Source organism: Archocentrus centrarchus, chromosome 6 (genome assembly GCF_007364275.1).
Source record: "Archocentrus centrarchus isolate MPI-CPG fArcCen1 chromosome 6, fArcCen1, whole genome shotgun sequence".
NCBI lineage: Eukaryota > Metazoa > Chordata > Actinopteri > Cichliformes > Cichlidae > Archocentrus > Archocentrus centrarchus.
This window is the reverse complement of record NC_044351.1, coordinates 30,694,552-30,711,716: the sequence shown is the minus strand read 5'-3', so window position 1 is coordinate 30,711,716 and position 17,165 is coordinate 30,694,552. Positions and strand designations below refer to the sequence as shown.

At 40.3% G+C, this 17,165-nt stretch overlaps 1 protein-coding gene across 3 annotated transcripts in view; it reads right to left on the bottom strand.

The window, feature by feature from the left end:
- Positions 1–14,530, bottom strand: part of gnao1a (guanine nucleotide binding protein (G protein), alpha activating activity polypeptide O, a) — a 92,321-nt gene extending 77,791 nt beyond the window's left edge. The window contains exons 1-2 of one of the 3 annotated variants that reach the window (XM_030732030.1): positions 13,780–14,530; positions 12,842–12,884 (exon numbers count right to left, since the gene is read on the bottom strand). In XM_030732030.1, the coding sequence (XP_030587890.1) occupies positions 12,842–12,884; positions 13,780–13,897 (161 nt within the window). In that variant the 5' untranslated portion in view covers positions 13,898–14,530. The remainder of the gene's footprint in view (positions 1–12,841; positions 12,885–13,779) is intronic. The other 2 variants (XM_030732029.1, XM_030732028.1) reach the window with 2 other exon arrangements.
- Between the last annotated feature and the right edge of the window lie 2,635 nt (positions 14,531–17,165).

The following is a 17,165-nucleotide window of genomic DNA, read 5'->3' as shown; positions in this document are numbered from 1 at the left end:
AAACATCACACATTTGCTGAAGATTGAGATCTGATGACTGCACACGTTTGTGTACAGTGAACTCATTCTCAAAATCCTGCTGGAAGCAGCCATCAGAAGATGGGTACACTGTGGTCATAAAGGGATCGATATGTCAGCAACAACACTCAGGTAGGCATTTAATGATGCTCAGTTGGTACTAAGGGACCCAAAGTGTGGCAAGAAAATTACACCATTACACCACCTCTAGCCTGAACTGTTGATAGAAGGCAGGATGGATTGATGTGTTCATGTTGCTTATGTAAAACTCTGACCTTATCCTACCCTGACCCTGAATGTCGCAGCAGAACTTGAAACTCATCAGACCAGGCAACGTTTTTCCAATGTTCTGTAGTCCAATTTTGGTGAGCCAGTGCAAAGTTTAACCTCAGCTGACAGGATTGGCACTTGGTGTGGTCCTCTGCTCCTGTAGCCCATCTGCTTCAAGGTTTGAGGTGTTGTGTGTTCAGAGATACTCTTCTGCAGACCTTGGTTCTAACTAGTGGCTTTTTGAGTTACTATTGCTTTCCTGTCCACTCAATGCAATCTGGCCATTCTCCGCTGACCTCTGACATCAACAAGGTATTTCCACCCACAGAGCTGCTGCTCACTGGATATTTTCTCTTCTTCTGACCATTATCTATAAATCGTAGTGAGTGTTGTGTGGAAAAATCCAAGTGCATCAGCAGTTTGTGAACATACTCAGATTAGCCCATCTGGCACCAACAAACATACCACGTTCAAAGTCACTTAAATCACCTTTCTTCCCCATTCTGATGCTCACTTTGAACTTCAGAAGATCATCTTGATCACGGTTACATGTCTAAATGCACCGAGTTGCTGCCATGTAAATGGTTTACTAGAAACAAATAGTTCCATAAAAATATTATTTATAACTTAATGACTATTCAAATATTTGCAAATATATTGCTACAGTAGCGCCTGTATAACGACTGCATGACCGCAGACACCTGTCTCCCTTGTTTGGATGGGTGTTCTGGAACGTACTTTTCGTTGTATACTTGTGTATGAAACGAAGTTTCCTAAATTTGGTTACATTTTGGCAGAAACCTGATTGTTGTAAGCATGTTAGCATCTTATATTTTAGCTTAAATTAAAGGAAAGCTACCAAGGCTGTAAGCTGGTCTTCTTACCACCATCTAATCCTTCTATCCACAGTAATACACAGTGGCAACTGAACACATACATACGATACACTACAATAGTGACCTGACAGCATAATATTACTGTTTTCTATAACAACAAATCAATAAGCACTTGAAGGTTTATTCAAAAATGGAAAGAAATGAGTTTGCCGCCACATTTTTAACTGTACATCTTCAGTTTCAAGTAAAAAAAATCTACACTTTTGATTACAGTGTTGCACCACATTTCTCCTATATTACAGGCAGATAATGGGTTTCCATACTTGTTCAGTATTGTGTATCCTTGTATAGCTGGGGAGGAGTCCTCCTGGCTCCAGGTTCGTTCATGTGCTAATGGAGAGTTCTGGTGCCAAGGGACACAATCTGCTTCACACTAGTTCAGCAGGGATGTTAAGAACTGCACACACTTGCATGTAAGCCCAGGCAGACAGGAGAGCAGAATAATTACAGTTCAGCATTACATCTAGGGAGACCTCATTAAATCTATCTGCCATTATCTCTCTGTTTCACTGTCACCTGTTATCTCTATCTGCCTCTCTCCTCTCCCAACTCCTCTTTCATCCCTTATTCCCGTATCCTCTCTCTCCTACTTTCTCTAACATCATACTTGCTCTCTTTAACTTTCTCCCCCACACTGCCATGTCATATTCTTGTCCAACTTGCCTCACTCCTCATACCTAATTATTTCTTCCTTTTTTTACTCCTCTCATCCTGGTTCCCTTTAATTTTCCATTTGCAATTAACTGTTAATTAAAAACATGGGGCTGATGCACAACACAGGCTTTCTCCCTCCCCAGTGACTGATTTCTACAGTGGAACACGAATGCTCTCTTTTTCTCTCTCGCTTTCTCCACACACACACACACACATGCACAAACACACACATATATACAGTCACATAAGTGCTGCCCTTGCAAAGCTTAGTGCAACTGTTGCAGTGGTGCAGTGTCATAACCATTGCCTAATTAACAGGTTCCCAAATAGCCCCACCCCAAAAAGTTGCACTAAAGTCTTTTCATTCACTCATTCAGAATTCAATGAATAACATAAATAGCAAATACAGTCAAAATCTTTCTTGTTGGCTGGGTGACCTGAGAGCTGCATTAGTCTCCATTCTGTATTGCACTAACAACGTGTGGAGTTTGCATGTTCATCTGGTGCTTGCCTGATTCTCTCTGGGTACTCTGGCTTCCTCCTATGCTTGTTAGGAACTGCTGACAATAGGTGTGAATGCACTAAACTGATTAAGAAACGCATGTATGTTTGTGATCTACTATTTAGAACCATTTTGTAACACTGGCTGTTGATATCATCAGAGCAGCCACTATATGATAATGTCTGCTCTGTTAGAGACAGTCCGTGCCATATTATGTTGTCCATGCTGACACCAGTATAAATTGTCTTGCAGGGAGAGTCGCGGATCAGCCTCCGATGATGATTTAGTACCGAAAAAGCGAGCTACTTCATGAACCACGAACAAATCACAGTGCTTTGCAAAATATGCAAGAAAGCTGTTCCTGCTGAGGGTGGAAACAACAAACTTGTTTCACCACTTGAGGCACAAACACACCATTGAGTAAAACCAAGCTAAGAAGGAGGAGATGTTAGCAGCTGGTGATGTGAGACCCAAAAGTAAACAAATGACTCAACTGAGCATTTCTGGAGCGCTCGCTAGCCGCATGACGGGAAGCCCAAATACTGGAAAATACTGACATACATGGTGGAAAAGCTGGGCTTTTTAGGCTTTATTTGACAGGATAATAGTGAGACGGCAGGAAAGCTGGGAGAAAGACCAGGAGGAAGACAAGCAGTCTTGCCTATGAGTTGACTGCTCAACGCAGTAAGCTAAACCAGTGCCCCCTTTAAGCAGCTGGTTAAACCGCTCGACCCAAGATACCAGGTCACAGGTAGAAAACAATTTCCAGTTTTATTATGTGAAAAATATTGTGCAACTCCGACTCCTGTTACTTTAGGTATCGTTAAACTAAAGTTTTAAACAGTTATGTTATACTTTTATGTACAATTGTCAGGGAAAACACAAACTAGGCTACTTTTGTGCCTATATTTGACTCATGCTGTGGCACTATCATTGCATTATAATGCTGCTGCTGCTGCTGGCATCTTGTTTCAGTAGATTTACAATTTGAATTAGGTAGCTTGTCATGAAAAGCTTACTAGAAAATGATGGAAAATGCCCTTCAGTTACTTATACTTGTAAATGCTACTGCCTACAAGCTGAGAGCAGTGATAAACTGTTATTTTATTGAAATAATATGATATAATTTTGAGGATTATCACCCACCCCTGGTCTGAGCTATTGGGAGGCTGAATAGAAATGAATGAGCCATAGGAAGCCCAATCATCTGCTGTCATAGAAACAAATGGAAAGAAATGAGGCCCTCCTGAATCCCAACAGCCAGAAAGACCTCAGTGAGATGCTGCAAAATACTGCTCTTTGTCTCGTTGATTTAAAATATGTATTTTTATTTAAATAGTTCCATTATAGATGTATTATCATACAGACAACCACAGTGCTGAGCAGGCTACCCCAATGACTTTGGTCACTCCTGACTTTTCCTTTAGTGGGAGCAGAAGTTTGCTAATAGATGGAGTAGCTTACAGTTGTGTGTATACATTTATGAATGGTTGAATTATACTAACCTTTGTGAGTACTTGTTGTTTTTATTGAGCACAGTCAGTGGTTTGCTTTGTGCTACTCACTTGCTGCTAAAATTAAACTAAAATGGTTGTTGCTGTTTCTTGTTGCTATGTTAAAGTTATTATGGATATGGTACACATTAATGATACAATAATCATGACTGCAATGATGGCCTTTAAATTTAAACAGAAAACATTTTAAGGAAATATAGAAAACATTTTAACTGATTCCCACCTTTGTATCAGCAATAATTGATATTTTAGAATAATTACTGAAGTGATTGCTGCTGTTCCACGTGCATACGTGTGTGCACATCTCTTGCTGAATATATCCCTCACGAAGCTGCAGGTATTCTATAAACTCAGAAGAATCCTATAAAGAGCTAGAAGCAAGGAACTCTTAACTTTTTTGTCGAATGTGGATTCTTTTCATTATTGATAAATCTCATTCGTAGTCTATTCAGACAAATCAAGTGTGTAAAATGTCTCTGTGATGTTTATGTGTACATAATACAGAATTAGAGAATTCTCTGGTTTTACATACACTGACCAGGAAAAAAGAGACTATAGCCGTTTAATAAATTCACTTAATTCTTTAGAAGCTCAGTTTCGTGTACGGATGAACAGATACAATATTTGGTCCAATAATTGATCATAACTCAAAAGGTAGGATCGGACATTGCTGACAAACTAACGAGACTGGTCACAAAGCACACGATACAAGGGACTTAGAAAGTAAAACAGGAAGTGAGAAAACATGGAGACAGAAACATGGACTTAATGACACAGAGAGGAAAGCACACCGAGGAAATATAATAACATAGTACACAGGAATGAATATAACAGGGAAGGCACACACTCAGAGGAAGGGAGCGTCAAAGAGCAGAGCACAGGAGACATGACAGAATGGGAAGACAAGGTAACTAAGGGAAAAGTACACAGAGAAGACTGAGGCAGGGACACTATGGGGAAAATAAAAAGGGAACAAACTAAATCTAACAGTGAACCAAGAACTAGGATAACAAACTCAGAAGTGCAGAAAAATAATATAACCTTCATCCTTGAACAGAATAAAAAAAAAACCCTAGTAATACAAATATAAAGAAACAAACCAAGAACAATGATAATATGAAATAAGAAAACTCTGGGTCCTAGACACAGGGACCATGACATAGCTGTTTCTATATTGACTCAATCGTGTTACTATACTATTGTGGTGGGATTGTACTGGACTGCAATAGAAAAAAAGCAGTAAAATATTTTACAATTTAATGCAATCCAATATATTTTGATTAAACTCCATCTTTTTTTCTTCTGATTTTGATTAAACTGAATAAAAAACAATCCTTATATATATATATATATATATATATATATATATATATATATATATATATATATATATATATATATATATATATATATATATATATATATTTTTTTTTTTTTTTTTTTTTTTTTTTTTTTTTTACAGTGTTCTAAATGCCATGCTAATATTTACAAGAGTTTTTATCATTTGTCTGTCCTGGTTCAGTGTGATACAAATACAAAAATAAAAACATGCATTTAGCCTTACTCTCTTCCAGCTACAAAGCCAGCCACAGTCACCATCAGCTGACTTTATATCAGCTGAGTGTGGTCATTGTAACAAGACTTCATTGTCTTCCAGTGCACTGAACTGACATGAAATCTGCCAAATAGCTCTAACACACAGGGAAAAAAAAGTCACACAACCACATATGCACACAAACAAAAGTACTAAGAAAACACACACTTTCTAGTGTGTATAAGTGTACACACAAAAGACCTTTGTTTTTTATAAGCCCTGATTAGCGCGTGGACCACATACACACAGTCATAATGACCTGGCTTCATACAACTATGCAGACCAAGAAAGAAAGACAGAAAAGAGTTGGTTCAATATTTTATTATATATATATATAATAAATATGAAACACAAAACAAGAAGGATGGAAAACACAGAAATATTTACAACAAATTCAAAGAGACTGTTGTGTTATCCCAGTAATAAAGCTGGGATGATCAGTTGAAACACCAAGGTGTCTGTGGGGCAAGAGATGGTATTTTTAGGTGCCAGCTGTTTTTATCAATTATATATTAGGGGTGGGGGAAGAAAAAAATCAATAAAGCATAGTATTGCAATATTTTGTGTGGCAACATTGCATCGACACAGGGATACCAGTATCGATATTTTATTAAATAAATTAAAATACTCTGGGAATACTAAAAAACAAGAGGCCTCATCTCATGCACCCCCATTCTGAGATAACGTTAGCCGAGCAAACCGAAAAACCATCCAACACTTAGCTTGACAAAGCTACCTCCTATTGAGAACAAGCTAATGGTTCAGTCACCCATCCACGAGTAAAAGTAGGACAGCAACTTCCCCGCATCTACAAAAAGAAATCAGTGACTAGCAGGTGATTTTCCCTCAGCCCCACCCGCGGCAGATGACTGCCCCTCCCTGAGCCTGGTTCTGCTGGAGGTTTCTTCCTGTTAAAAGGGAGTTTTTCCTTCCCACTGTCACCAAGTGCTGCTCATAGGGGGTCACTTTGACTGTTGGGTTTTATCTGCATTATTGTAGGGTCTTTACCTTACAATATAAAGTGCATTGAGGCAACTGTTTGTTGTGATTTGGTGCTATAAAAATAAAACTGAATTGAATTGAATCAAATTGATTGTATTGATTTTTTTTCACATTCTGTGACCGATTGCACTTGCACAGGTTGCCTGATAGGAGGCGACCTTTCTGACTTCACTCACTCTCAGAGAGATTGTTTAAGGTTTGCAAATAATTGCTGTCTAATTTATAAATGCAGACAGATTGCCAGAATGTTGCTATCAGTCTGAAAGGGTCAGGAACGGTGCTGTAATGGTTAAATATGGATTTCTGTTAAATGCAAATTTCTGGCTATGTAGACAGCAACAGATAGGCGATTTTTGACAATTTGTCACAGTTTAATGCTGTATTATCAGTAACAGATTGCATGTAACTGCCAACTCGACCCCATTCAATTGCAGAGTGACATCTTATGACAACATTTATGGGAAGTTTTAGTGATCGTGTTGGTATGCTTGACAATCTCATTTTGCAGCAAAAAATAACTGAGATAACTTCATCCTACCAGATAAAAGAGCTATTGAAAAAGTTTAACTTTGAGGAAAAAAATCACAATATACGTTATTGCAATACTTGGCAAATGTTAAAAATAGCAATAATATTGCGTTGTGATTGAAGTGTCATGATATTGTATTCTCTGATGTTTGATGTTGAAAACTGAATCTGCAGCACAAATGTTGCATTTGTTGTGATCTCCAAGTGGAACTGATGAACTTTCAAAGGCCTGATATTTGAACAGAGCTGCATGGCTTTGTAAAAAGCATCTAACGGCATAAAGCTGTAAACTGTAAGTACACAGAGGCGAACTAAGACTGGCCAACAGTGTGGAAATAACAACTACGAACTGAAGAATGTGGTAAACGAGTTGAGTTCAGTGGAGATGACAAAGTGATCAAAAAAAAAGAGGAAGTACTGAAGTTTCTTCATTTGGGATAATGAGTGTGTGTCTCAGTGTGCACGCGTAGGTTACTTGAGAATAAATTTGCCTATTTAGAACATGCAAATCAGATTCAAACACAAGACAAAAAGAGTATCAGAGGCATGTTAGTGATCACATGCGCACACAGACGCCGCTATCATGACCCCATGCTGTTCTTCACGGCTCACTGAGGCGACCAATGACAGCATTCCAGTAAAGAGCACGCCCAGGGCTACATTTGACCAATGAAGGATGTCTATCTAGCTGACGGACTACTTCAAATGACCAGTTACACACAGTCTCTCCATGCAGCACTTGAGTTGGTGCCAGCATGAGTTGCCCCTGCTTTTACCCCTACACCGCCTCTGTGTTCTTTGCAGTCTATTTCCTCTCCTGGGGTCTAACCATCTGAGGGAAAAGTCAGCTAATAATTATCAAGGAGAGCAGAGTCCCGGAGAGAAGTGCCCTTTGCTCTTTATCCTTGACAATCCTGTTCTGGACTCTCTTTGTCACTTCCTCTAGCTTACTTAATAAGTGAGAACATGTTCCTTCACTTGTCAGTCTCTCTTCTCTTGCTCAAAATGACTTTAATTTCCTCCCCTTACCTTCCCAGCCTGATTCACACTCATCCTCCCTCCTCGTATACCGCTGCACCTTCTTCTCTCCCCTCCTGTTTCCTTTCACACGCCCACAACACTTTGCTCTCTTTTCAGAAAAATAAAAAATAATAATTCTCCTGCCTCGTTGCTTCGGCAGGTTGTCCCTGTAACTGTCCTCCCCTTCTTTATCGTCTCTCTTTGTATTCTTTCCTCTTTCCTAATCCTTTCTTCTATTACTTCTCCTGCTTCATTCTAATTTCCACCACTATGTCAAACTTCCTATTTTCTCTTGTAAGTTCAGTCTTTTCTATCCCCCATTTGCAGACTGCTCCTCTCTTTTCCTCCTTTCTATGCACTGAGCAGTTTTTTCCCCCTTCATTAAATTCTGCCTTCTTCCATATATAACCCTCCTTTGCCTCTCTGAGCAAAACACCACCACCTTTTTTTCCTCAGTTTTTCTCCCCTTCCCCCTTCTATTCTCCTCTTCTGGGCTTAAACCTAATTATCTTGTGTTCTAGAGAAAGAAAACCACACACACACACGGTGGGAACAGCCTGTGGGAAGCAGTGCAGCCGCGAGGGACGGATAGCGTTTGTTCTCCCTTCGGCCGGTCACCTCCGATCATGTCAGCGAAGCACAAGCACACATATACACAGGCTGAGAAAGCCAGAGATAAAGAAGAGGTTAAAAAGAAATGGAAGCACCGTGTATCACACACACAAGTGGTCAGTGGCTGATTGGACTGGTTTGATGCTTCTTTGCTCAAGTCATTACGCTACAGCGATCGAGCACGGTCTCCTGTGCAAACAAACTAAACAAAATAACAATCAGCAAAGATATATGAGTGAATGCAAGTTCGGTTAATATTCTCTGCACATACAAAAATAACATCAGTTTCAATTAATACAACAAACACAGGGCTGATACTTCATGTCTAATTAATTGCTTCAAAATGCGGATAAAAATAGCCTTATTACCACATAAAACTTCACAGAAGACAACAAAAATGAAAACAAAACCATATATTCATTCATGTTTCAAGTCGTTACTGAGTAACAAACCAATTAGTGATTAGAATGCATGATAAGAATGACAAGTAAGCTGAACTGGTGCATAGTTTTCAGTATGACTACAAAATACAGGCACGCTGTCACACCTCTCCCATCCTTTTGAGTCATTTCAAACATGTGTGAATACACTGAACGGCCGTGACATGCTGCGCTCAGCCCATATAAAGTCACAAACACGGCATGCCAGTTCTAAACTAGCAGTAACAGTGTTTTGATCATTTACACTATGATTTGATACTATTTGAAATTCCACTTATAAAAACATCTGCACTATATTTTAACTGATGCTAGCTGATTAGGCAAACCTTTAAAAAAAAAATCTTGCATTTTCTGGGCTTGTTAACCAGAAATAATTAATCCTTTTCCTGGTGCAGTTACACCCATCCCTGGAGTTTGCCCTTCCAGAGGCAGGCCCTAAAGCAAAGTCTTTAAGGGCAGAGAGCAGCCAACTCACACCCAATTTAAAAGGAGAGAGGGCTGCACTTAATCATACCACTGCGAAGGACTTCTAATATTTTCCTCACTCTGCAGCAGCAGCAGCGCCTGACAGTGGCGTCCTCGGTCCTGCTTAATGATATGAAAATATTCTTACATTAAATTAGTTTTCTCACATGCTCACAAACAGTGAACGCTGCTGGAGAGGTCAGTTTGCCAGCTGGGCAGCGAGAGAACATTTGCACAAGTCTAAACACACACAAGCTCCATAAACAGATGGTGTCTCCTGCACGCACACGCGCGCACACACACACACACACACGTTAACACACGACCAGGTCCCTTGAGTTGCAAGCCCAAATATTACATTCAAGATAACATTGTGTACGTGCGTATGCAGAAAATCGCACATTTTCTTCCTCAGTTCGTCATCTCTGCTTCCCCTTTAATGTCTCACAAATGCAGTCCCACACTGGACCACACTGCAGCTTCACACCTTCGTAGCTTAGTCATTCATAGACCACTGTTAGCCACTATCGCTAACACACATGCACACACTGAAGAACACCTGCGCTCCCCTCAGAGATGTTATCAGTGCTTGTCATGAGCGATTGTCATTCAGTGATTGCATCATATCAGAAAGCAATAATCTGCATTTTTAAAGGAGAACAGGCACAAACACGCACTGCCTGGTAAACCATTTTAACCATTTCAAAACTGAAAGCTTCATGGTGCCCACTGTCGTGTCTGTTCTGTTCTGCTGTATTATGCAAAGTGCTGCTATAATAGACTCCCTCCTTCCACTTACTGAGATCACATACACAGCTGTGATACATATACACTGCAGCTCCACAGCCATACCGTTAAATCTTAATCTAATCCACTCATCTCTGCCCTTCTTCCTGTCTGAAGAAAGCAATTACACACACAGCTACACACAGCAGGTCACTTGGGCACGCCCCTAATGTTCAACGCATACTGTGATAGAAAATGCAGAAAAGGGGTTTCCCACTCCTCTGAAAAGCCTCCGGAAATAGTAAAGCATCTCTGAACGGAAATGCAAAAGGCTTCCCTAGCAGGGCGCTGTCAGCCAATTTTGAGAAAAAGCAGGAAATCCTCTCTATAATTTTAAATATTCTTTCTAAGAATTGCAAATGCTAAAATTTATTGTGAAATATTTGTATTGTGGCTTCAAAAACACAACAATATTCCATATTTGGCACATTATAATTGTATGTATGCCTGCTCAATGCCTCTGATTTGGTCACATTGTATCATGTTGCTCTATACACAGAAATAAAGTAACCTCTGATACAAATACAGAGGATTTTAGATAAACCCATGATTTGTATTGCAGGCTACACCTAGTTTGAAATCTCATCCATAAGCAACATTCTCATGTAGACTGTGACCACAGACAGCAGACACACGGAAGTGGCATGAGTGATGTGAACCACATTGGGGGAAACTGGCTCTCTTTTTGTCAGGAAATCATGTACACTGATTAACAGTAATCTAAAACCTTATGGGCAGCATTTAGAATACATGTACTACACCATACTTAAAAGGAGTAAGGCCTGGTTTAATAACTGTGTGATTTACATCAGTCCAGTGCGATAAATGTATTAAATGGCTACAAAGACAACTTCAGTGTAACCGCTGGGATTGGCCATTCAGCATGCAGAATGTGCTGTGCTGCTGAAATGACTATTAACAGCTGTTGAATCATGCCTTCATGTGATATGTCACTATACAACCACAACCAAAGCCTATTATTGGCTAAAATGCACTCAGCTGTCTGTAAAATGATGCAGCAGAGAAGAGTGACAGAAAACCATATGTCACAACTGGATTACAGATATAAAAAAAAAAGAGAGAGAGACAGAGCAGGAGGGGGGTGGGGGGGGGTGGTGAGAATGCAGCCTATGCGCAGCCAGCCTTAAAGAAGAACTATAGTAAATCCTGTAGTTACTTTATAGGCTTATTGCAGTGATATAGTAAATACAAAAATAGTATTAGGAGTATGATAAGGTTCTTCAAAGCTCCATGGCGCCATAGATAAGTCCCAATAGAAGGCTCATTAAGCACATCATTATGATTCCATAGGAGAAAAAAAATCTTTAATTAAGTCACTTAACTCAGTGCTAAGTCTCAACAGGAGTAAAATAGGTGTACCAGAGCCATATTGGACTCACCTCTGGTCACTATATGAGTCTCCACAGGCAAAAGCACAACAAAGAGGCTAAACAGTGTTTTAATAAAGTCATTACAGGCTGCAGCATAAGAAAGAAATGGGCATTTCACATTTTGGGCAAAAGACTGTCAGACTTTTTCTATTAAATCATTTTCACTGTTTTTCCAGCTACTGGTCCAAACCCCATAACCCTCCTCCTGAACACTGGCACCAAAAAAATAAACAAAGAAATTTACAATTAGAATTTCCAACAATATTTCAGTGAAACTGAAAGTCAGGAGAAAAGCAGATCTTGATATTTGAGAGCCTGAAAAAATAACTTAAGTATAAACTCATCTTTGCTGTCAGCCAGCTTAATGATTAATGGATAAACCGTATAAGCTCAATAAAATATAGTGATTATATAACGATGGTAGCAGTAGTCATTTGAGTGGGAATGTTATCATTCAACCAAGGTAGCAGGTAAATATTTCCCTGCTGTCTATGCAAACTGATCCTCCTACATCGCATTACTACAACATTTAACTGTAAAAAACCCCCCCACAGTGCAGCGCTTTTAAAGTGAATGCACAACGCACCCAATCACTGAAGTGGATGACAAAATCAAAGCACATCTGAACCTGTCTTAACATAACCTTAAGCCCTGATTCATCCTACAACTATCACTTATAGATTCCTCCCCTTTAGAGATGCACGAATTGTGAAATTCTCTAATATCATGCTTTTAAGAATTTGGTTCCCTTGTAAACATTAAAATCCTGATCCGTTGCGCACTGGCATCAAATAAAAATTGTTCACTGACATCAGTAAAAAAAATTCCACACCCTACTGTGCACTTCTTCCTACTCACATAAAACCACCATTAGTTTGACAAGGGTTCAAAGAGTCATAGTTGGCCAGCTGCTCTGTTGTCATGGTCAGGGTTGCGGTTAGGAGTACTACAGGGTCACGAGCCTTGTTTTTTTATCTTGCAAAAAATGTCATATAAAGATCTTAGAGTCCATCAAGCCCCAGCTGCAGACTCACTTACTAATTCTGACATGTGAGAGAGAGAGGCGAGAGAGAGAGCTAAAGAAAGCATGAGAAAAAGGACACACATGCACACTATAGGTTCATTAGACCGTGGTTTTGAAAGACTTACTTCATCTGTTTGACGATGGTGCTTTTCCCTGACTCTCCAGCCCCTGAGGGATAAGAGACAAGAACACACTATAAACAGGGTGTATGTGTGTGTTTAAGAAAGAGAGAGAGAGAGAGAGAGAGAGAGAGAGAGAGAGAGAGAGAGAGAGAGAGAGAGAGATGGAGACCAAGTGTAAGAGAGGAGGGGTAGGAAAGAGAGAGAGAAAGGAAGACAGCGAGAATCAGCCTCTTAAAAACGTATGTGAATAAGCACAGCAGCAGTGGGGTGGAGATGGAAGAGATGGACAAAGTGGTTGAACCCTTTCTTCCTTCCTTCCTCCATCTTGCAACAGAGTCAAATAGATTAAACACTTGAGGTTAATTTCGCGCAAAGAATCAATGAATCAATCCATCCATCCATCCATCCATCCATCCTAAACCAATGAACCAGCACTGCTTGTGCTGGGCCCTCCATGGCTGCTGCATACTGCCATCTTTTCCCCCGCCTGGATTCCTTCTGCAACTATCACCATCTCTTATGTAGATGCCATCTTTTACCGTCATTCTGACTGCATTAAAACATTTCCACCTCCTGCCGTTATCCTTAATAGGTGGCATCTTATTCAGGCAGCTGGCTTCAATATGATGTAATAAAAAAGCAGGGTTGTCTTTAAAATGTCCAATAAAAAATGTAACTAATTTTGCTCTTAATATATCTTTGTTCTTATTGTTGAATGTAGGTTATCATAGACGTCGTGGGTTTCTTTTATTTATTTATTTCCACCACGACCCCTCAATTGTAATAATTTCTTGCCAACACCAACCCACACCCACCCACACGCACATACACACACACACACACACACGGACACACCACACCTTTCAACCGCCCCAAGCGTCTCATCTCTCAGCCCTGGCTTTACAAGCCTAATAGAGGGCCATTAAACCAAAGTCTCTTACCGAGCAGCAGCAATTTAACATCTTTGGCCGCGGTGAGACCGTCCTCCTTGAGGTTTTTCTCGATGGCTTTGCTCCGGTCCAGAGCCGCCCTCTCCTCTGCGCTCAGAGTACATCCCATGGTTAGAGAACACAGCTTGATAGAGTACTGGTAGCGGGATCCACGGAAGAAAGCGCAATAATTAGATGAATGAATTAAACGTAAAACAACTTGTTTTCCTTTCCTTTCTTGGTTTATTACCCCCCTTTTTCTCTGCTCTGGCTTCGATCCCTCTGTTGAGCCCTCTGTTTCTTTCTAAGCAGCTCCCTCTCGCTCAAGCCGGGTACGAAGCACCCTTAAAGCATTAAAATCAAGGATCCACTCAGTTTGATCCACAGCGCAACAACAAGACAATATAGCCTCCGCAGCTGGTTGCTTCTCAAGCGTGGTCTCGGAGGTGGTCTGTCCGTTGTCCGTCTCTCTTCTTTTTCTTTTTTTTTTCCCCGTTAGCAAATCACGATAACGGTTCCCTTCTTTTCCACTCGTCTATTCTGCGTTACTGGGCGGCGGTGAGCAGCGCTCGCATTGCTCGGTTCTCACGGCGGCGCACAGTGGACCTTCTTCTGTTTGGCTCCTCCGGGGCGGGCGGGCGACTCACTCTGTAACACTACTGCCTCCCGGTAGCTCCGGTAGGTGCTCGGTGCTCCGTTAGTTCATTCGTTCAGTTGCAGGTTGCTGACGTCAGAACACAGAAAACAAATGTGGGAGAGAACATCCACACTCCCAGTGGCGCAGCCTGGTGGCGCACTGCTATATAATATCTTAATGGGCTCTCGTAGGCTGCGCCCACTTTACAAACGTTAGACCCAAAGCTTCGAGAGGACGCAGACTACATGCTGAGGTAAGGCTGGGCCAAGGTTAGCCTCACTTTGTGTCCCTAATGTGTTAATAAGTCAATCTAGATTACAGTCAGTGGCAAAGAGTTACAACAAACACGAAGGCACATAAAATATTTTTTAAAAATTCAACTGAGTGCATATCTTTTCCTTGATAGACCACAAGGATTTCATTATATTATATTTCATTATAAAGTATAACAACTGCTTTAAAAGTCTCGACTCCTGCAGCTACATACATTTCACTTGTGCTGAACCATATATATACTTTCTCTTCAATAATAATCTTCTGGCATCATTATAAGCTACTTAAGTGCTCTGAAGTAGATCCTGAAGCCTCCATGGCTCTTCCCAAAGACAGCAGCAGACTGGTTACATGCAGGGCTGGCCCCAACCTTTCTGATCCCCCGTGCAAGGCTATGATTTGCCCCCCACCTCCCTGCAGCACTTTTGGCAAAAAGGTATATATTTTAAATGCAGCTGCGTAACCATAATGTATGTTAAGTTATGTGGGGCACAAACTGATCAGGCTCACAAACACTTATTACATCCCATATCAAACTTTATGTTCAGGATCTAATGGTAGGCTTTTTATTTTATTTTATAATATTTTGCTTTTTGTTTTCTAGCAAATAAATATAGTAGCCAGTGCATGCACTGCATTATATTTAATTCAAGATTAAATATCTGAAGGTAAGGAATTAGTTTGTATTTTTAATATAATATAATATAATATATGCTTTTATAAGTTTAGTGCAATACAATACTTTATGTGTTTTAGGAACACTTATAATGTCATGGATATATGCATGATCATAATATTGTTTAGGATGACATACTGGGAAGGCAGCTGTTCCATTACGTTTTCTGATTGAGTTGTTGGCTTCATGCAATCCCATTATTCATCTAACTTATCATACTGTTTGTAGAAGTGGAACCATTTTCCAGTTGATTGTGTGGCTGGTTAAGCAATAATCAGCAACATCAACAATATGTCATGAAAAACACTCATTGCATGCTCACCTTGTGCCAGATGACCCCTCTGTTTGAACAAGATCACCTATGACTCGCTTTTAATGACTTAGCACATAAAGGCTACATTTCAATCTCAGTATTCTAGTTTACTGAATACTCTCAGTGGTTACAGCTATGACTAATGGCTCTTGGCAGTATTTCATGCTCAGAGGGTATTCATCCATCAGCAATATCCCGGTTTTTACACATGTGGCAAAAATAAATGTAATATTATATAGTATGAGTGTGCAGTCTAAAGCAGGGGTGGGCAATACATTTTCCCAAGGGGCCACTTGAGGAACTGGGACTGTTGTGGAGGGCCATACCAAAAATCAGAACTCAATTCTGCTCAATTATTATTATTATTATTATTAATTTTATCTTTTTATAAACTCCTACAGATATGAGCAGATGTTAGTTAGGCAATGAAAATGTGAACTAGACATAGTAAAAACACCAACATGTTCTGATTTTAATCAGCACTACCCAAAACGATTGTGAACAAGTTGTGTATGATTTTGCAGAGTTTCAAAAGCTTTTACCTTCATGCAAAGTTTAGTCTCATGCTCCTCACAAACTGTGATTCAGTGTTCTTGCCCTGATGAAGTTAGAACATCTCAAAGTTTTGGGCCAGTACAACGCAAAGATACCAATTTCAGTTCTGGATTCATTTCAGTTACTTTATCTTGCATCTGCCTCAAAAGTCCAACAGTTTTCTCTGTCAGATTTGGACAGCCAGGTGCAACATCTGTAACATCTGCCAGTTTGTCCCATTTCAGTATCCAACCACGCAGTTACCTCAGTGAACAAATCACTCCCTGTCATTGTTCCCTTCATTGAGTGCATTGCTGACAGCTCCTCCATAATCTCAAACTCTTTCATGATCCCACAGACAAAGATGAGTAACTGGGCAGTGGCACAAACATGCTCATCCAGATTTCCCTCAGTGTTGGCTACTTGATCCATCTTGTTATGGTTCGCCTGGAGTGTGGCTTATTCTCAAATGCTTATTTTTTCTCGGGGCATATAGATGTTGGAACATCTGTTCCAATGCATTTGATAAACTTTCAATTAGAAAATAGCTCACTGTTTTTTTAGGCCCGAGCCTCCCGAAGGGATCGGCAAGGAGCCTATTGTATTCGCTCGCGCAAAAAACGAAAAAGGGTCAAAGTCGAGCGCGAAGCGCTCGACTTTGACAACGGACCCTCAAACAAGGTAGGCCAGGTCGAACGCTTCTCGAAAACGTATATATGGGGGTGAATGGAGCAGCCCATAATTGAAATCGTTAGCATCATCAGCTAGCTTGCGCGACGAAATTGGGTCAATGACGAGCGCGTTGCGCTCGTCATTGACAATGGACCTCACGAAAACGTGGGTCACGTCGAGACGTTTCCGAAAACATATATATGAAGGTGACTGGATTGGCGCATTATTGGAATCGTTAGAATTGTTCATTATTATTATTCTTATTCTTATTCTTTCTGACAAAACGATCGCTA